The sequence below is a fragment of the Thamnophis sirtalis genome, unplaced genomic scaffold, assembly GCF_051295495.1.
Source record: "Thamnophis sirtalis isolate CommonGarterSnake01/CBP01778 unplaced genomic scaffold, rThaSir2_p1.2 scaffold_3, whole genome shotgun sequence".
Classification (NCBI taxonomy): Eukaryota; Metazoa; Chordata; class Lepidosauria; order Squamata; family Natricidae; genus Thamnophis; species Thamnophis sirtalis.
In genome coordinates this window covers 23,811,194-23,832,929 of record NW_028261383.1, presented here as the reverse complement: position 1 = coordinate 23,832,929, position 21,736 = coordinate 23,811,194, and the positions used below count along the sequence as shown (strand labels likewise).

Here is a 21,736-nt window from a genome sequence, read left to right as displayed (position 1 = left end):
TGAAGGGCAAAACCATTGGCCAGTCCTCTCAAGCTTAGGAAGCAGGAAAGGGGGGGGGGGAACCCTTGCCAAAGAAACTTCAAGGCCAGGCATCAAGACTGACCCAAAGACACCAAAAACAGAGCTATGTAGTGTCAAACTTCGCTATTTCATTGGCTCAGTTGCAAAGCTTGGAGTCAAAAAGAACCTGCTGCCATATATTACTGAAAATATCTTCCCAGCCAAGGGAATGGTCTCCAATATTGGCAACTTTAAGACACGTGGACTTCAACTCCCATAATTCCTCAGCCAGCAAAGCAGCAAAGCAAAGGAATTCTGGGAGTTGGAAGTCCACAATTCTTAAACATGCCATGGTTGGATGTATGAATGGCCATCCCCTGGCTTCCTACATATCAGTTAAATCACAAGTGAGTGCCTCCCATGGGGCTTTTTCAGGTCAAGAAACAGAGGCAACTAAGAAGGCTTCAAAGTAATCAGAGAGACTGCAATTGGGGGGGGGGAATCCAGAATAAATATTTTTCGCCACCTTACAATAATAAAAGAACGACTTGGAGGAGCCTGGACAAGCATGTTTTTCCACTTCAGGTCGCTAGATGGCGATCAGGCAACCTCTGTGCCTAGAAAACCATCAACTCTGCATTGCTAGAAAGGATGGGAGGAGAGGAGAAGTGTAGAGAAACTTCCTCTTCCGGATAACTCATGGTAGGAAGGTGGTGTGCATGAGCGGCTCTTCTCCTCTTCCCAAGGTCGAAGCAGCAGCTGGAAGGTGAGTTGAGGGCGGGTGGGAGGAGAGTCCTGGAAGCAGAGAAGAAACTGGGCTGAAGCATCTCAGCTGCTGCTGCTGCTGCAGGTTCCTTCCCTCCCCGAATTTAAGCCCACTGGGGCTGCACGCTGTGAAACTGGTGGCTGCAGTTTTCCTCCTGCTGGGAAGATTGGAAAAGTCTCTTTTAAATTAAGGAGGATTCTTTGGGAATGGCTTCCCTCCAGAGGTTGTGGGTGCTCCCATCACTGGAGGGTTTTAAGAGGAGATTGGGGAGCCATTTGTTCAGGATGGAATAGGGTCTCCTGCCTGAACCAGGGGATGGACTAGAAGACCTCCAAGGTCCCTCCAAATTCCATTATTCTCTTATGAACCTTTTCTAGATTGTTTTGTTTTACTTCCATTTCTAAGTAACAAGCACTGTGTTTCCTATTGGTGCATCATCCTTTATTAACCAGGTTCAACTGTGCTTAACCTAGCACTTTTTAAAAGACTGCAATTGAATGTTTTGATTGTTCAGTCTTATTTATACATTTATTTATAAAATCTATTGGCCACCAACCTTACCGTGACAACTAAGAATGACAGGTGTGGCTAAGTGAAATACAAGGCAGAATCCAAGTGTGTGGATGTTGATAAGCGGATGCATTTATTAATCCTCCTAAGAAGGAAGGAACCCTGAGCATAGTGCAACACAGATATTTATGCATTTTTTGCTTCTGCTTCCTTACATATGTAGTAGGGGGGAGGGAATAAAAGCAGGGTTTGGGAGGAGATAGAGGGAGCGAAATAGAAGACAGGAGGGGCTTGGCTGAGAAAAAATGGGACAGAAGCAAAAGAGCGGGAAGAAGGGACAGAGGAGGTGAGACCAAGGGAAAAGGGGGAGACAAGGGAATGGGAGAGCAGGGGCTTCTATGGGCCTAACCTAAGGCAGACAAGGGAATAGGAGAGCAGGGGCTTCTATGGGTCTAACCCGTGGCAGACAAGGGAATAGGAGAGCAGGGGCTTCTATGGGCCTAACCTAAGGCAGACAAGGGAATAGGAGAGCAGGGGCTTCTATGGGCCTAACCTGTGGCAGACAAGGGAGTAGGAGAGCAGGGGCTTCTATGGGTCTAACCTAAGGCAGACAAGGGAATAGGAGAGCAGGGGCTTCTATGGGCCTAACCTAAGGCAGACAAGGGAATAGGAGAGCAGGGGCTTCTATGGGCCTAACCTAAGGCAGACAAGGGAATAGGAGAGCAGGGGCTTCTATGGGTCTAACCTAAGGCAGACAAGGGAATGGGAGAGCAGGGGCTTCTATGGGTCTAACCTGTGGCAGACAAGGGAATAGGAGAGCAGGGGCTTCTATGGGCCTAACCTAAGGCAGACAAGGGAATGGGAGAGCAGGGGCTTCTATGGGTCTAACCTGTGGCAGACAAGGGAATAGGAGAGCCGAGGCTTCTGTAGGCCACACCTGAGGGAGACAAGGGAATAGGAGAGCAGGGGCTTCTATGGGCCTAACCTGAGGCAGACAAGGGAATAGGAGAGCCGAGGTTTCTGTGGGCCAAACCTGAGGGAGACAAGGGAATAGGAGAGCCGAGGCTTCTGTAGGCCACACCTGAGGGAGACAAGGGAATAGGAGAGCAGGGGCTTCTATGGGCCTAACCTGAGGGAGACAAGGGAATAGGAGAGCAGAGGCTTCTGTGGGCCAAACCTGAGGGAGACAAGGGAATAGGAGAGCCGAGGCTTCTGTGGGCCAAACCTGAGGCAGACAAGGGAATAGGAGAGCAGAGGCTTCTGTGGGTCAAACCTGAGGGAGACAAGGGAATAGGAGAGCCGAGGCTTCTGTGGGCCAAACCTGTGGCAGACAAGGGAATAGGAGAGCAGAGGCTTCTATGGGCCAAACCTGAGGCAGACAAGGGAATAGGAGAGCAGAGGCTTCTGTGGGTCAAACCTGAGGCACACAAGGGAATAGGAGAGCAGAGGCTTCTGTGGGCCAAACCTGAGGGAGACAAGGGAATAGGAGAGCAGAGGCTTCTGTGGGTCAAACCTGAGGGAGACAAGGGAATAGGAGAGCCGAGGCTTCTGTGGGCCAAACCTGTGGCAGACAAGGGAATAGGAGAGCAGAGGCTTCTATGGGCCAAACCTGAGGCAGACAAGGGAATAGGAGAGCAGAGGCTTCTGTGGGCCAAACCTGAGGGAGACAAGGGAATCGGAGAGCAGAGGCTTCTATGGGTCAAACCTGAGGGAGACAAGGGAATAGGAGAGCAGAGGCTTCTGTGGGTCAAACCTGAGGGAGACAAGGGAATAGGAGAGCAGAGGCTTCTGTGGGTCAAACCTGAGGGAGACAAGGGAATAGGAGAGCAGAGGCTTCTGTGGGTCAAACCTGAGGGAGACAAGGGAATAGGAGAGCAGAGGCTTCTGTGGGCCAAACCTGAGGCAGACAAGGGAATAGGAGAGCAGAGGCTTCTGTGGGCCAAACCTGAGGGAGACAAGGGAATAGGAGAGCAGAGGCTTCTGTGGGTCAAACCTGAGGGAGACAAGGGAATAGGAGAGCAGAGGCTTCTGTGGGCCAAACCTGAGGCAGACAAGGGAATAGGAGAGCAGAGGCTTCTGTGGGCCAAACCTGAGGCACACAAGGGAATCGGAGAGCAGAGGCTTCTATGGGTCAAACCTGAGGGAGACAAGGGAATAGGAGAGCAGAGGCTTCTGTGGGTCAAACCTGAGGGAGACAAGGGAATAGGAGAGCAGAGGCTTCTATGGGCCAAACCTGAGGCAGACAAGGGAATAGGAGAGCAGAGGCTTCTGTGGGCCAAACCTGAGGCACACAAGGGAATCGGAGAGCAGCGGCTTCTATGGGTCAAACCTGAGGGAGACAAGGGAATAGGAGAGCAGAGGCTTCTATGGGTCAAACCTGAGGGAGACAAGGGAATAGGAGAGCAGAGGCTTCTATGGGCCAAACCTGAGGCAGACAAGGGAATAGGAGAGCAGAGGCTTCTATGGGCCAAACCTGAGGCAGACAAGGGAATAGGAGAGCAGAGGCTTCTGTGGGCCAAACCTGAGGCACACAAGGGAATCGGAGAGCAGAGGCTTCTATGGGTCAAACCTGCGGGAGACAAGGGAATAGGAGAGCAGAGGCTTCTGTGGGTCAAACCTGAGGGAGACAAGGGAATAGGAGAGCAGAGGCTTCTGTGGGCCAAACCTGAGGCAGACAAGGGAATAGGAGAGCAGAGGCTTCTGTGGGCCAAACCTGAGGCACACAAGGGAATCGGAGAGCAGAGGCTTCTATGGGTCAAACCTGAGGGAGACAAGGGAATAGGAGAGCAGAGGCTTCTGTGGGTCAAACCTGAGGGAGACAAGGGAATAGGAGAGCAGAGGCTTCTATGGGCCAAACCTGAGGCAGACAAGGGAATAGGAGAGCAGAGGCTTCTGTGGGCCAAACCTGAGGCACACAAGGGAATCGGAGAGCAGAGGCTTCTATGGGTCAAACCTGAGGGAGACAAGGGAATAGGAGAGCAGAGGCTTCTATGGGTCAAACCTGAGGGAGACAAGGGAATAGGAGAGCAGAGGCTTCTATGGGCCAAACCTGAGGCAGACAAGGGAATAGGAGAGCAGAGGCTTCTATGGGCCAAACCTGAGGCAGACAAGGGAATAGGAGAGCAGAGGCTTCTGTGGGCCAAACCTGAGGGAGACAAGGGAATAGGAGAGCAGAGGCTTCTATGGGTCAAACCTGAGGGAGACAAGGGAATAGGAGAGCAGAGGCTTCTATGGGCCAAACCTGAGGGAGACAAGGGAATAGGAGAGCAGAGGCTTCTATGGGCCAAACCTGAGGGAGACAAGGGAATAGGAGAGCCGAGGCTTCTGTGGGCCAAACCTGTGGCAGACAAGGGAATAGGAGAGCAGAGGCTTCTATGGGCCAAACCTGAGGCAGACAAGGGAATAGGAGAGCAGAGGCTTCTGTGGGCCAAACCTGAGGGAGACAAGGGAATCGGAGAGCAGAGGCTTCTATGGGTCAAACCTGAGGGAGACAAGGGAATAGGAGAGCAGAGGCTTCTGTGGGTCAAACCTGAGGGAGACAAGGGAATAGGAGAGCAGAGGCTTCTGTGGGTCAAACCTGAGGGAGACAAGGGAATAGGAGAGCAGAGGCTTCTGTGGGCCAAACCTGAGGCAGACAAGGGAATAGGAGAGCAGAGGCTTCTGTGGGCCAAACCTGAGGGAGACAAGGGAATAGGAGAGCAGAGGCTTCTGTGGGTCAAACCTGAGGCAGACAAGGGAATAGGAGAGCAGAGGCTTCTGTGGGCCAAACCTGAGGGAGACAAGGGAATAGGAGAGCAGAGGCTTCTATGGGTCAAACCTGAGGCAGACAAGGGAATAGGAGAGCAGAGGCTTCTGTGGGCCAAACCTGAGGCACACAAGGGAATCGGAGAGCAGAGGCTTCTATGGGCCAAACCTGAGGGAGACAAGGGAATAGGAGAGCAGAGGCTTCTATGGGTCAAACCTGAGGGAGACAAGGGAATAGGAGAGCAGAGGCTTCTATGGGCCAAACCTGAGGGAGACAAGGGAATAGGAGAGCAGAGGCTTCTATGGGCCAAACCTGAGGGAGACAAGGGAATAGGAGAGCCGAGGCTTCTGTGGGCCAAACCTGTGGCAGACAAGGGAATAGGAGAGCAGAGGCTTCTGTGGGTCAAACCTGAGGCCCACAGTGGTTTCCTGTGAAATTTTTCATGACCTCAGAAGCCTCTTGAAGCCTTAAATTCAACCTTGTCATCTCAACATATGAGCAGTAATCAAATCCATCAGATTCCTGATTAATATTAACATAGAAGGTTTGAATTCTATGAGATATTTTTCAGCCTTGAAAGACATGGATTACCTCCATATTGTAGGTATATGTTTTCTCTCTCTCTCTGAATGTACATATTTCCAAACGTATAATCTATCCCCCAGGACTTCCACACATACAGTAATGTGAAAAAGGAAGTATACTCTCTTTGACCTTTATGGTTTTACATATCAGGACATCGTAGAAATCATTTGGACTTAGAAGTTCTTAAAAGTAGGTAAATGCAACCACAGATGGACCACAACACATGACATATTACATCAGGTCATCATTTATTTTATAAAAAGAAAGCCAAAATGTAGAATTCATGTGTGAAAAATCTTTCATTCAATAATATGTAGAATCACCTTTAGCAGCAACAACTAGAAGTAATTCTTTTCTGTGTGACTTTATCAGTCCCTTGCAGCGATGTGCAGGAATATTGGCCCACTATTCTTTACAACATTGCTTCAATTCATTGAAGTATGTGTGTGGGTGGTGGTGGTGGTGTTATGCACAACTCTCTTGAGGTCCTGCCAATTGAGTTGAGGTCTGGAGTTTGACTGCCATTGCAACACCTTGATATTTTTCTTTTCCAGCCATTCTGTTGTAGATTTGCTGATCTGTTGTGCGACCATTGTCCTGTTCTATAATCCTATGTCAGCCAAGCTTTAGCTACAGATGGCCTCACTTTTGATTCTAGAATACTTTAGTATACAGAGGAATTCATGGTCGACTCAAAGAGTGCGAGATGTCTGGGTATTGTGGCTGGAAAACAAGCCCAAATCATAACCCCTCCATCACTCTGCTTGACAGTTTGTATGAGATGCTTGTGCTGATATGCTGTGTTAGGTTTTCATCAAACGTGTCACTTTGCATTATGTTCAAACATCTCCGCTTTGGTCTGGTCTGTGCAAAGGATAGTATTGCAGAAGTCCTCTGGTTTGTTCAGATGTAACTTTGCAAACTTTGCAAACTTTGCAAACCTCAGCTGTGCTGCTATGACCTTTTCAGAGAGAAGAAGCTTCCTTTCTCCTGGCAGCTCTTCAAAAGAAACCATACTTGTTCAGTCTTTTTCTAATTGCACTGCATGAATCTTAACATTTAACATGCTATCTGAAGCCTGTAGAGTCTGAGATATAACTCTTTTTTTTAAAATTTCTCTGGCCATTGCATCATCTGGCCTAGGGGTGAATTTTCTTGAATGTCCACTTCTGGGAATATTGGTAATTGTCTGGAATGTTTCCCACTTGTGAATAATCTTCCTCAATGTAGAATATGGATTTTAAATTGTTTGGAAATGGCCTTTTAAACCTTCCCAATGGGCAGCAACAATTTCTTCTATTAAGATCATTAAGCTGAGGTCTTTACTCTTTGGCATTGTGATAACACACATCCTCAATGCCGGAGACCAGGAAACTCCTACAATTTCAGCTGTTATAGATTTAGTTATACTTGCTGATGATCAATTGATCAAGGACACTTTATTAGCAGTACTTGGCTGCTACTTTGCCTCTTTATACTATGGAAGCAGTGAGAAATTTCATAATGGTGAGAACAAGTAACCAGCAGAAGGGCTTGTGGTCAGAAGTTGTGCTGCTATATCACTGGAGTCTTTTCAGAAGAGACGAGACAGCCTCTTATCTGAAATAGTTTAAGGCTGGGGTTCTGCAACCTTAAATACTCAAAGAACCACAAAAGTCCTAACTGAAAGCCCTCTGTGGAATTCTGGAGCCGACCGGAAGTCCAGTTTCCCCACCATAGAGTTTCCTCCTAGCACAGCGTCCTTTTTTCTCTACCCTGTTTCCCTGAAAATAAGCCGCTTATTTCAGCGGTCAAAAGTAAATAAGACCCTGTCTTATTTTCAGAGAAACACGCTACCTGTCCTAACTGAAAGTCCTATCAATTGTGGAGCTGACTGGAAAACCCACCTCTTGCAATAGTCTCCTCCTGGCACAGCCTGTTCCCCCCCCTCCAAACCTGAAGCTCCTCTCAAAATTGTGGTGCAATTTTGGCACCACAATTTCTGGCAACAGGGAGCTACAGCAGAGAGATGAAAGAGCCACATGCGACTCCCAGGCGTTTGCTGACCCCTTGTTTAGGATCTCCTGATTGAACAGAGGCTGGATTAGAAGATTTTTAAGATCCTTTCAAATTCTATTATTATTTTCAGTTGCAATGATGTTTTTATGTCCTGATAAGTAAAACCAAAGATATCAAAGAGGGTGTACTTTCTTTTTCATTTGACTGTATTTGAAAACATCCCTTTGCTCGGCTAGGAATTTGTGATTGACCCAGTCAACAAGTGAATTTTATGATTGAGTGGATATTCAAACTTGGATCTGGGTAGTCTTCCATGTTTCATCAATGAATCATGATTAATGTAAAAGCTTATTGAAGCATTGTGGCATGTTTGCTTTTTCATTGTAATGTAAATGTTTTCCCCTCATCTTTTGCAACCATTTTATGCACAATTAAAGATACCCTTTTATCTGAATCTTATAGACAAAGAAGAAAGAAATACGAGCACTCTGGACAACTGAGAATAACAAGCAACATTGAATATCAAACCAAGTCAGTCCAGAAATCAAAATATTTTTCATTTCCTTCAGAGAGCCACACAGAGACTCACACAGGAGAGAAGCCCTACAAGTGCTCCCAATGCAGTATTTGTTTTAATGAGCATGGCAATGTGGACTGAAACCAAGGGAAAACTGTTTGAATGTCCTGATTCTGAGAAATGTTTCTGTGATAATTCCAGCCTCTTGAGACACCAGAGAACTCATACAGGAGAGAAACCCTTTGAATGTCCTGTTTGTGGGAAAAGTTTCAGTCACAATTCTAGTCTGGTGATACACCAGAGGACTCACACAGGAGAGAAACCGGTTGAATGTCCTGATTGTGGGAAAAGTTTCAGTCATCATTCCAATCTCATTGCACACCAGAGGACTCACACAGGAGAGAAACCCTTTGAATGTCCTGATTGTGAGAAAAGGTTCACTGCTAGGTCTATCCTGGTGTTACACCAGAGAACTCACACAGGAGAGAAACCGTTTGAATGTCCTGTTTGTGGAAAAAGTTTTAGTCAGAATTCCACCCTGGTGATACATCAAAGAACTCACACAGGAGAGAAACCCTTTGGATGTCCTGATTGTGGAAAAGGTTTTAGTGACAATTCCAGCCTGGTGAAACACCAAAGAACTCACACAGGAGAGAAACCCCTTGGATGTCCTGATTGTGGGAAAAGTTTCAGTCAGCATTCCAGCCTGGTGATACACCAAAGAACTCACAGAGGAGAGAAACCCTTTGGATGTCCTGTTTGTGGGAAAAGTTTCAGTCACAATTCTAGTCTGGTGATACACCAGAGGACTCACACAGGAGAGAAACCGTTTGAATGTCCTGATTGAGGGAAAAGTTTCAGCAAGACCTACAACCTGGTTCAACACCAGAGGACTCACACAGGAGAGAAACCCTTCAAATGCCCTGATTGTGAGAAAAGTTTCATTACCAATTCCAAACTGGTGAAACACCAGAGGACTCACACAGGAGAAAAACCGTTTGAATGTCCTGATTGTGGGAAAAGTTTCAGTCAGCATTCCAATCTCATGGCTCACCAGAGGACTCACACAGGAGAGAAAGCTTTTAAATGTCCTGATTGTGGTAAAAGTTTCAGCAAGACCTACAACCTGGTTCAACACCAGAGGACTCACACAGGAGAGAAACCCTTCAAATGCCCTGATTGTGAGAAAAGTTTCATTACCAATTCCAAACTGGTGAAACACCGGAGGACTCACACAGGAGAAAAACCGTTTGAATGTCCTGATTGTGGGAAAAGTTTCAGTCAGCATTCCAATCTCATTGTTCACCAAAGAACTCACACAGGAGAGAAACCCTTTGGATGTCCTGATTGTGGAAAAGGTTTTAGTGACAATTCCGGGTTGGTGAAACACCACAGGACTCACACAGGAGAAAAACCCTTTGAATGTCCTGTTTGTGGGAAAGGTTTTAGTGAAAATTCCAGCTTGGTGATACACCAAAGAACTCACACAGGAGAAAAACCCTTTGGATGTCCTGATTGTGGAAAAAGTTTTAGTCAGAATTCCAACCTGGTGAAACACCAAAGATCTCACACAGGAGAGAAACCCTTTGGATGTCCTGATTGTGGAAAAAGTTTTAGTCGGAATTCCAGCCTGGTGATACACCAAAGAACTCACACAGGAGAAAAACCCTTTGAATGTCCTGTTTGTGGAAAAAGTTTTAGTCAGAATTTCAGCCTGGTGATACACCAAAGAACTCACACAGGAGAGAAACCCTTTGGATGTCCTGATTGTGGAAAAGGTTTTAGTAACAATTCGTGCCTGGTGAAACACCAGAGGACTCACACAGGAGAAAAACCCTTCAAATGCCCTGATTGTGGGAAAAGTTTCATTACCAATTCCAAACTGGTGAAACACCAGAGGACTCACACAGGAGAAAAACCCTTTGAATGTCCTGTTTGTGGGAAAGGTTTTAGTGAGAATTCCAGCCTGGTGATACACCAAAAAACTCACACAGGAGAAAAACCTTTTGAATGTCCTCTTTGTGGGAAAGGTTTCAGTCACAATTCTAGTCTGGTGATACACCAGAGGACTCACACAGGAGAAAAACCCTTCAAATGCCCTGATTGTGGGAAAAGTTTCATTACCAATTCCAAACTGGTTCAACACCAGAGGACTCACACAGGAGAAAAACCCTTTGAATGTCCTGTTTGTGGGAAAGGTTTTAGTGAGAATTCCAGCCTGGTGATACACCAAAGAACTCACACAGGAGAAAAACCGTTTGAATGTCCTGATTGTGGAAAAAGTTTTAGTCGGAATTCCAGCCTAGTGATACACCAGAGAACTCACACAGGGGAGAAACCGTTTGAATGTCCTGTTTGTGGAAAAAGTTTTAGTCAGAATTCCAGCCTGGTGATACACCAGAGGACTCACACAGGAGAGAAACCGTTTGAATGTCCTGATTGTGGGAAAAGTTTCAGGCAGCATTCCAATCTCATGGCTCACCAGAGGACTCACACAGGAGAGAAAGCTTTTAAATGTCCTGATTGTGGTAAAAGTTTCAGCAAGACCTTCAACCTGGTTCAACACCAGAGGACTCACACAGGAGAGAAACCCTTCAAATGCCCTGATTGTGAGAAAAGTTTCAGTACCAATTGCAACCTGGTGATACACCAGACGACTCACACAGGAGAGAAACCGTTTGAATGTCCTGTTTGTGGGAAAAATTTCAGTCAGCATTCCAATCTCATTGCTCACCAGAGAACTCACACAGGAGAGTAACCCTTTGAATGTTGTGATTGTGAGAAAAGGTTCACTGCTAGGTCTATCCTGGTGATGCACCAGAGAACTCACACAGGAGAGAAACCATTTGAATGTCCTGTTTGTGGGAAATATTTCAGTAAGAATTCCAACTTGGTGACATACTAGAGGACTCACACAGGAGAGAAACCGTACGAGTGTCCAGACTGTGGGAAAGATTTCAGCACTAGATGTAACCTTATAAATCATATGCTTATACACACAGGGGAGAAACCATTTAAGTGCCTCGAGTGTGGGCGGTGGTTCAGGCAACGTTCCAGCCTTATCGCACACAAGAAAATCCATCAGAGGCCCAAAGGGATGAGCGGAGAGAAAGCTTAAATTTCATTTTTAATGTCCCATTGTAAGTCCAGCTGAGAAACTGACTATTTAATTTGACTACGAAGAATTTGCCTGATTTTTTGTAGGCAAATACGTAATGATACTAGATGAGGAGGAGAAAAGAAGAAATTGGAACGTTATTAGTTTGATCATGGGGATTACCTGTATTTATTTTTGCAGAAATTGTGCAATTATGTGATTTGATTTGATTTGATTTGATTTAATAAATTTATAGGCTGCCCAATCCTGAAGGACTCCGGGCGGCTTACAGAAAATAAATTTTAAAAAAGTGAAGAGAAGTGTTAAAAAAACGGAGGAAACAGATTAAAAGAAAAACCACATCATGCACCCAGTCTAATCGGGACTGGACCTCAATCATGAGGTCAACAGCCCCAGGCCTGCCGGAATAGCCAGGTTTTGATAGCCTTTCGGAAGGCCATGAGAGTGGGTAGGGTCCGGATCTCTGGGGATAGTTCATTCCACAGGGTCGGAGCGGTTACAGAGAAGGCCCTCCCCCTACATTGTCTGGCTGACGGCACCTGGAGAAGGCCCACCCTGTGCGATCTTATCGGCCGTTGGGAGGTATGCGGCAGAAGACGGTCTCGCAGATATCAGGGTCCTAGGCCATGTAGGGCTTTAAAGGTAATGACCAGCACCTTGAATCGCGCTCGGAGACCGATAGGGGGCCAGTGCAGCTCGCGGAGGATAGGTGTAATGTGGGTGTATCTTGGTACATCCAGTAACGCTTGCACGGCTGCATTCTGGACTAGTTGTAGTCTCCGAACACTTTTCAGGGGCAGCCCCATGTAGAGCCCATTACAGTAGTCAAGTCTTGTGAAAACATTTTGGGAATGTTCTTTGCATTTTCATCATAGTAGATGATAGAAATGTTATGTACTGTGTCCTACCCTTTTTCCTCCTTTCCTGCCTCAAGATTTTCAGTCCCAGAATTCTCCATCCAGCATTTCTTGGCGATGGGAATACTCAGACTATAGTTACAGATTGTGGCTCCTCATATAAGGAGAAAATGAGAGAAGAGAAGTAGAAGGGGTTCAAAGTTTATCTTTTTAAAACAGCTCCAGGAATTCAGTGCAATCAAGTATGTCTCTTCTGATTGTGTCAAGAATGAGGCAAGCAATTAAAGATACCATATGAATAGCAAATATATTGGGAGAGTTAGGGGCAGCGACAAAACCAGTCTAAAATTTCGGGTATAAAGGCTTTTGTGCTTGCAAGTGACCTTCGTGGAGAAGATTTGAGGACAAAAGGGATTGTGGTATTGTGCACAGGACTTCCAGGTCTATTGGCCAACAACCTTACCGTGACAACTAAGAATGACAGGTGTGGCTAAGTGAAATACAAGGCAGAATCCAAGTGTGTGGGTGTTGATAAGCCGATGCATTTATTCATCTTCCTAAGAAGGAAGGAACCCTGAGCATAGTGCAACACAGATATTTATGCACTTTTTGCTTCTGCTTCCTTACATATGTAATAGGGGGGAGGGAATAAAAGCAGGGTTTGGGAGGAGATAGAGGGAGCGAAAGAGAAGACAGGAGGGGCTTGGCTGAGAAAAAATGGGACAGAAGCAAAAGAGCGGGAAGAAGGGACAGAGGAGGTGAGACCAAGGAAAAGGGAAACAAGGGAATAGGAGAGCAGAGGCTTCTGTGGGAGAAACCTGAGGCAGACAAGGGAATAGGAGAGCAGGGGCTTCTATGGGCCTAACCTGAGGCAGACAAGGGAATAGGAGAGCAGGGGCTTCTATGGGCCTAACCTGAGGCAGACAAGGGAATAGGAGAGCCGAGGTTTCTGTGGGCCACACCTGAGGGAGACAAGGGAATAGGAGAGCCGAGGCTTCTATGGGCCAAACCTGAGGGAGACACGGGAATAGGAGAGCAGAGGCTTCTGTGGGCCAAACCTGAGGGAGACAAGGGAATAAGAGAGCAGAGGTTTCTGTGGGCCAAACCTGAGGCAGACAAGGGAATAGGAGATCAGAGGCTTCTGTGGGACAAACCTTAGGGAGACAAGGGAATAGGAGAGCAGAGGCTTCTATGGGCCAAACCTGAGGGAGACAAGGGAATAGGAGAGCAGAGGCTTCTATGGGCCAAACCTGAGGGAGACAAGGGAATAGGAGAGCAGAGGCTTCTGTGGGACAAACCTTAGGGAGACAAAGGAATAGGAGAGCAGAGGCTTCTATGGGCCAAACCTGAGGGAGACAAGGGAATAGGAGATCAGAGGCTTCTGTGGGACAAACCTGAGGGAGACAAGGGAATAGGAGAGCAGAGGCTTCTATGGGCCAAACCTGAGGGAGACAAGGGAATAGGAGAGCAGAGGTTTCTATGGGCCAAACCTGAGGCAGACAAGGGAATAGGAGAGCAGAGGCTTCTATGGGCCAAACCTTAGGGAGACAAGGGAATAGGAGAGCAAAGGCTTCTATGGGCCAAACCTGAGGGAGACACGGGAATAGGAGGGCAGAGGCTTCTATGGGCCAAACCTGAGGGAGACAAGGGAATAGGAGAGCAGAGGCTTCTTTGGGCCAAACCTGAGGGAGACAAGGGAATAGGAGAGGAGAGGTTTCTGTGGGCCAAACCTGAGGCAGACAAGGGAATAGGAGATCAGAGGCTTCTGTGGGACAAACCTGAGGGAGACAAGGGAATAGGAGAGCAGAGGCTTCTATGGGCCAAACCTGAGGGAGACAAGGGAATAGGAGAGCAGAGGTTTCTGTGGGCCAAACCTGAGGCAGACAAGGGAATAGGAGATCAGAGGCTTCTGTGGGACAAACCTTAGGGAGACAAGGGAATAGGAGAGCAGAGGCTTCTATGGGCCAAACCTGAGGGAGACAATGGAATAGGAGAGCAGAGGCTTCTATGGGCCAAACCTGAGGGAGACAAGGGAATAGGAGAGCAGAGGCTTCTGTGGGTCAAAACTGAGGTAGACAAGGGAATAGGAGAGCAGAGGCTTCTGTGGGTCAAACCTGAGGGAGACAAGGGAATAGGAGAGCAGAGGCTTCTGTGGGCCAAACCTGAGGGAGACAAGGGTATAGGAGAGCAGGTGCTTCTGTGGGACAAACCTGAGGGAGACAAGGGAATAGGAGAGCAGGTGCTTCTGTGGGACAAACCTGAGGGAGACAAGGGAATAGGAGAGCAGAGGCTTCTGTGGGTCAAAACTGAGGTAGACAAGGGAATAGGAGAGCAGAGGCTTCTGTGGGTCAAACCTGAGGGAGACAAGGGAATAGGAGAGCAGAGGCTTCTGTGGGCCAAACCTGAGGGAGACAAGGGTATAGGAGAGCAGGTGCTTCTGTGGGACAAACCTGAGGGAGACAAGGGAATAGGAGAGCAGAGGCTTTTGTGGGTCAAACCTGAGGGAGACAAGGGAATAGGAGAGCCGAGGCTTCTGTGGGCCAAACCTGAGGCAGACAAGGGAATAGGAGAGCAGAGGCTTCTGTGGGTCAAACCTGAGGGAGACAAGGGAATAGGAGAGCAGAGGCTTCTGTGGGTCAAACCTGAGGGAGACAAGGGAATAGGAGAGCAGAGGCTTCTGTGGGACAAACCTGTAGCCCACAGTGGTTTCCTGTGAAATTTTTCATGGCCTCAGAAGCCTCTTGAAGCCTTAAATTCAACCTTGTCATCTCAACATATGAGCAATAATCAAATCCATCAGATTCCTGATTAATATTAACATAGAAGGTTTGAATTCTATGAGATATTTTTCAGCCTTGAAAGACATGGATTACCTCCATATTGTAGGTATATGTTTTCTCTCTCTCTCGGAATGTACATATTTCCAAACGTATAATCTATACCCCAGGACTTCCACACATACAGTAATGTGAAAAAGGAAGTATACTCTCTTTGACCTTTATGGTTTTACATATCAGGACATCGTAGAAATCATTTGGACTTAAAAGTTCTTAAAAGTAGGTAAATGCAACCACAGATGGACCACAACAGTAAAACCAAAGATATCAAAGAGGGTGTACTTTCTTTTTCATTTGACTGTATTTGAAAACATCTCTTTGCTCGCCTAGGAATTTGTGATTGACGCAGTCAACAAGTGAATTTTATCATTGAGTGGATATTCAAACTTGGATCTGGGTAGTCTTCCATGTTTCATCAATGAATCATGATTAATGTAAAAGCTTATTGAAGCATTGTGGCATGTTTGCTTTTTCATTGTAATGTAAATGTTTTCCCCTCATCTTCTGCAACCATTTTATGCACAATTAAAGATACCCTTTTATCTTAATCATATAGACAAAGAAGAAAGAAATACGAGCCCTCTGGACAACTGAGAATAACAAGCAACATTGAATATCAAACCAAGTCAGTTCAGAAATCAAAGACTCACACAGGAGAGAAGCCCTACAAGTGCTCCCAATGCGGTATTTGTTTTAACGAGCATGGCAATGTGGACTGAAACCAAGGGAAAACTATTTGAATGTCCTGATTGTGAGAAATGTTTCTGTGATAATTCCAGCCTCTTGAGACACCAGAGAACTCATACGGGAGAGAAACCCTTTGAATGTCCTGACCGTGGGAATAGTTTCAGTCGACATTCTCACCTCATTTCACACCAGAGGACTCACACAGGAGAAAAACCGTTTGAATGTCCTGTTTGTGGGAAAAGTTTCAGTCACAATTCTAGTCTGGTGATACACCAGAGGACTCACACAGGAGAGAAACCGTTTGAATGTCCTGATTGTGGGAAAAGTTTTAGTCGGAATTCCAGCCTGGTGATACACCAAAGAATTCACACAGGAGAAAAACCCTTTGGATGTCCTGATTGTGGAAAAAGTTTTAGTCAGAATTCCAGCCTGGTGTTACACCAAAGAACTCACACAGGAGAGAAACCCTTTGGATGTCCTGATTGTGAGAAAAGTTTCATTACCAATTCCAAACTGGTGAAACACCAGAGGACTCACACAGGAGAAAAACCGTTTGAATGTCCTGATTGTGGGAAAAGTTTCAGTCATCATTCCAATCTCATTGCTCACCAGAGGACTCACACAGGAGAGAACCCCTTTGAATGTCCTGATTGTGACAAAAGGTTCACTGCTAGGTCTATCCTGGTGTTACACCAGAGAACTCACACAGGAGAGAAACCGTTTGAATGTCCTGTTTGTGGAAAAAGTTTTAGTCGGAATTCCAGCCTGGTGATACATCAAAGAACTCACACAGGAGAGAAACCCTTTGGATGTCCTGATTGTGGAAAAAGTTTTAGTCAGAATTCCAGCCTGGTGTTACACCAAAGAACTCACACAGGAGAGAAACCCTTTGGATGTCCTGATTGTGGAAAAGGTTTTAGTGACAATTCCGGGTTGGTGAAACACCAGAGGACTCACACAGGAGAAAAACCCTTTGAATGTCCTGTTTGTGGGAGAGGTTTTAGTGACAACTCCAGCCTGGTGAAACACCAGAGGACTCACACAGGAGAGAAACCCTTTGGATGTCCTGATTGTGGAAAAAGTTTTAGTCGGAATTCCAGCCTGGTGATACACCAAAGAACTCACACAGGAGAGAAACCCTTTGGATGTCCTGATTGTGGAAAAGGTTTTAGTCAGAATTCCAGCCTGGTGATACACCAAAGAACTCACACAGGAGAGAAACCCTTTGGATGTCCTGATTGTGGAAAATGTTTTAGTGACAATTCCAGGCTGGTGAAACACCAAAGGACTCACACAGGAGAAAAACCCTTTGAATGTCCTGTTTGTGGGAAAGGTTTTAGTGAGAATTCCAGCCTGGTGGTACACCAAAGAACTCACACAGGGGAGAAACCGTTTGAATGTCCTGATTGTGAGAAAAGTTTCATTACCAATTCCAAACTTGTGAAACACCAGAGGACTCACACAGGAGAAAAACCATTTGAATGTCCTGATTGTGGGAAAAGTTTCAGTCATCATTCCAATCTCATTGTTCACCAGAGGACTCACACAGGAGAGAAACCCTTTGAATGTCCTGATTGTGACAAAAGGTTCACTGCTAGGTCTATCCTGGTGTTACATCAGAGAACTCACACAGGAGAAAAACCGTTTGAATGTCCTGTTTGTGGAAAAAGTTTTAGTCAGAATTCCAGCCTGGTGATACACCAAAGAACTCACACAGGAGAGAAACCCTTTGGATGTCCTGATTGTGGAAAAAGTTTTAGTGAGAATTCCAGCCTGGTGTTACACCAAAGAACTCACACAGGAGAGAAACCCTTTGGATGTCCTGATTGTGGAAAAAGTTTTAGTCGGAATTCCAGCCTTGTGATACACCAGAGAACGCACACAGGGGAGAAACCGTTTGAATGTCCTGTTTGTGGAAAAAGTTTTAGTCAGAATTCCAGCCTGGTGATACACCAGAGGACTCACACAGGAGAGAAACCGTTTGAATGTCCTGATTGTGGGAAAAGTTTCAGGCAGCATTCCAATCTCATGGCTCACCAGAGGACTCACGCAGGAGAGAAAGCTTTTAAATGTCCTGATTGTGGTAAAAGTTTCAGCAAGACCTCCAACCTGGTTCAACACCAGAGGACTCACACAGGAGAGAAACCCTTCAAATGCCCTGATTGTGAGAAAAGTTTCAGTACCAATTGCAACCTGGTGATACACCAGACGACTCACACAGGAGAGAAACCGTTTGAATGTCCTGTTTGTGGGAAAAATTTCAGTCAGCATTCCAATCTCATTGCTCACCAGAGAACTCACACAGGAGAGTAACCCTTTGAATGTTGTGATTGTGACAAAAGGTTCACTGCTAGGTCTATCCTGGTGATACACCAGAGAACTCACACAGGAGAGAAACCTGTGTGTTTGAATGTCCTGTTTGTGGGAAATAGCAATAGCAATAGCAATAGCAGTAGACTTATATACCGCTTCATAGGCCTTCCAGGCCTCTCTAAGCGGTTTACAGAGAGTCAGCATATTGCCCCCAACAATCTGGGTCCTCATTTTACCCACCTCGGAAGGATGGAAGGCTGAGTCAACCCTGAGCCGGTGAGATTTGAACCGCTGACCTGCTGATCTAGCAGTAGCCTGCAGTGCTGCATTTTAACCACTGCGCCACCTTGTTTCAGTAAGAATTCCAACTTGGTGACATACTAGAGGACTCACACAGCAGAGAAACCGTACGAATGTCCAGACTGTGGGAAAGATTTCAGCACTAGATGTAACCTTATAAATCATATGCTTATACACACAGGGGAGAAACCATTTAAGTGCCTCGAGTGTGGGTGGTGGTTCAGGCAACATTCCAGCCTTATCGCACACAAGAAAATCCATCTGAGGCCCAAAGTGATGAGCGGATAGAAAGCTTAAATTTCATTTTTAATGTTCCATTGTAAGTCCAGATGAGAAACTGACTATTTAATTTGACTACGAAGAATTTGACTGATTTTTTGTAGGCAAATACGTAATGATACTAGATGAGGAGGAGAAAAGAAGAAATTGGAACGTTATTAGTTTGATCATGGGGATTACCTGTATTTATTTTTGCAGAAATTGTGCAATTATGTGATTTGATTTGATTTGATTTAATAAATTTATAGGCTGCCCAATCCTGAAGGACTCCGGGCGGCTTACAGAAAATAATTTTTTAAAAAGTGAAGAGTTAAAAAAACGGAAGAAACAGATTAAAAGAAAAACCACATCATGCACCCAGTCTAATCGGGACTGGACCTTGGTCATGAGGTCAACAGCCCGAGGCCTGCCGGAATAGCCAGGTTTTGATAGCCTTTCAGAAGGCCATGAGAGTGGGTAGGGTCCGGATCTCTGGGGATAGTTCATTCCATAGGGTCGGAGTGGCTACAGAGAAGGCCCTCCCCCGGGGAGCCGGCAGCCGACATTGTCTGGCTGACGGCACCTGGAGAAGGCCCACCCTGTGCGATCTTATCGGCCGTTGGGAGGTATGCGGCAGAAGACGGTCTCGCAGATATCAGGGTCCTAGGCCATGTAGGGCTTTAAAGGTAATGACCAGCACCTTGAATCGCGCTCGGAGACCGATAGGGAGCCAGTGCAGCTCGCGGAGGATAGGTGTAATGTGGGTGTATCTTGGTACACCCAGTATCGCTCGCACGGCTGCATTCTGGACTAGTTGTAGTCTCCGAACACTTTTCAGGGGCAGCCCCATGTAGAGCCCATTACAGTAGTCAAGTCTTGTGAAAACATTTTGGGAGTGTTCTTTGCATTTTCATCATAGTAGATGATAGAAATGTTATGTACTGTGTCCTACCCTTTTTCCTCCTTTCCTGCCTCAAGATTTTCAGTCCCAGAATTCTCCATCCAGCATTTCTTGGCGATGGGAATACTCAGACTATAGTTACAGATTGTGGCTCCTCATATAAGGAGAAAATGAGAGAAGAGAAGTAGAAGGAGTTCAAAGTTTATCTTTTTAAAACAGCTCCAGGAATTCAGTGCAATCAAGTATGTCTGTTCTGATTGTGTCAAGAATGAGGCAAGCAATTAAAGATACCATATGAATAGCAAATATATTGGGAGAGTTAGGGGCAGCGACAAAACCAGTCTAAAATTTCGGGTGTAAAGGCTTTTGTGCTTGCAAGTGACCTTCGTGGAGAAGATTTGAGGACAAAAGGGATTGTGGTATTGTGCACAGGACTTCCAGGTTTATTCACAACTACTGCTTTGATCTCCTTTGTTTTAGGGGCCTCCTTGTTAGACTTTGACAGCTGCGGGTTGATTGCACCACTAAGGGACTGATACCTTTGTGACTCTCCCCTCTGGTGGGGAGATGTGGGCGGAAAATTGTATGGGACATAAATGTTTCATTTCTAAAACTGCATTGCATAAGAATCATGTACAGCTTTTGAGAAAGAAAAATAAAGTCTCAGCATTTCTGTAAACATTAAGAACAGGGTAATGCAATGCTCTCTTCCCAACACATGGGAGGCGTTTCCTGTTCTTTCACTTCTCTCCCAGGGCTCCTTAATTTTTTTCAAAACTGTATCCTTCAAATATGCAGATGGATTATCCTGATTTTGCTGGGCTTAGAAGACTCCAAAGAAATCCAAGATTCTTTATTTCACCAACGCCATTCAAAAAGACGGGTTACAATCTTTTTTAGTATGTCACAGACATGTGATACCTTTCAATGACATCCAGCAACCAGGACAAGGCCAGTTGTGTGGAGAAACCAAGAGTCTCTTGGCCATAGTCTTCATTCCAAGTGATTTAGAATTTAAAAATGTGCAAAATTTAAAATTGTGTGTATGTGTATGTATAACATCATTGCGGGTGTTGTTAGGGCAACTGAATGGAACGGAGTGTTTACTGGCCAGATGCTCTTCCTGTCGCCATTGTCGAGTTCATAGCAAATATATTCTCATTGTGCCCAGAGAGAGAGAAATATCTGCCTCTATCTAGGATCAAATTCACAGCCTCCTGATTGTGAAGCGAGAGCTCCACTTCTAATTCACCGTGTCAGTTTGTTGCAGAAATCAAATGCAGAAAGCACACACATGTAACTCATTCAGTAGGATTCATTAACTTTTCTTTATATTTAATATAACACATAAGTAATATATACAATACCAAGAGTGATTCTTCATTGTGGTAGAGAGGAGAGATTGTATTTCAGTTTTAATTCAGCAGTGCAGGCTGGTTTCATTTCTCAGCACAGACTTGCAGCTTTAGTACAGAACAGTTGGACTAAGCCATGCCCAGGCGCCTAGCTGTCGCCAGCAAATATTGTTTCAGTTTCTAAAAAGCCCTCATTGGCTGATTTAGTTGCTATGCCTATTCATTGGCTGACTTTTTTATTGTCAGGGTTCCAAGAAACACCCCCAATGAAAGAAAACTCCGAGGCTTGAGTTTCTTCAAAGTTTCATTTTACTAGAGATGGCACGTTGACATATCAGGGGAAAACCTGAATCTGAAAGCTTCCAGGTTTTCCCACCGAGTTGAAAGTTCTAGACCCTGCCCCACACCCACAAATCTATCACATGGCCCAATCCTTCATTGCCAAATCCATCCAGGTGCAGGGATAAAGCGACCTTGACTTTCTGAGAAAGAATGTTGTTATGGCTACACATCCCCCATACTCTGTACCATACCCCCTCCCATTTTCCCACAGTAGAACGTGTGGCAGACCTTAAATCCAAAAAGTAAAAGCTTCCAGGTCTGACAGGCAGCCTCTCTTCAGAAGACAAGTGTGTTCGGTAAAGCGAATAATGCAGGGGGGGTTACATTACATAACTAACACCTCTTCCTCCGCCCCAGAAGGACCCTTTGGTTTATCTGGAAATTTGTCATGGAATTGCTTAACTAATCTGTCCATTCTAACTCTTTACCCATGTAGCTTCCGACAAAGGGTACCCCTTCCAATGCATAATTGTAAACGACCTCTATATAATCTGTAATCTAGTATTTTTTTCTAGAGTCGTAGTATTTTTTTCCCCACTTCATAATGTGTCTCTCCTTGAACTACTGTAGGAGGAGAGCGTGGTTGGGTCTGAGGTCTCAAACTAGATCCAATCACAGGTTTCAGCAAGCTGCAATGGAAAACTGGG

The 21,736-nt window shown here is 45.8% G+C and overlaps 1 protein-coding gene and 1 pseudogene across 2 annotated transcripts; both read left to right on the top strand.

The window, feature by feature from the left end:
* The first annotated feature begins 688 nt into the window (after positions 1-688).
* Positions 689-11,239, top strand: LOC148047618 (uncharacterized; annotated as a pseudogene). The gene is made up of 2 exons (XR_015695846.1): positions 689-766; positions 8,067-11,239. The product of XR_015695846.1 is annotated as an uncharacterized LOC148047618 (transcript).
* A 4,396-nt stretch (positions 11,240-15,635) lies between these two features.
* On the top strand, positions 15,636-18,044 carry LOC148047617 (uncharacterized). Its single transcript, XM_087708416.1, has one exon. The coding sequence runs from the start codon at positions 15,636-15,638 to the stop codon at positions 17,931-17,933; it is 2,298 nt and encodes a 765-aa protein (XP_087564542.1). The 3' UTR covers positions 17,934-18,044.
* Positions 18,045-21,736: the final 3,692 nt, after the last annotated feature.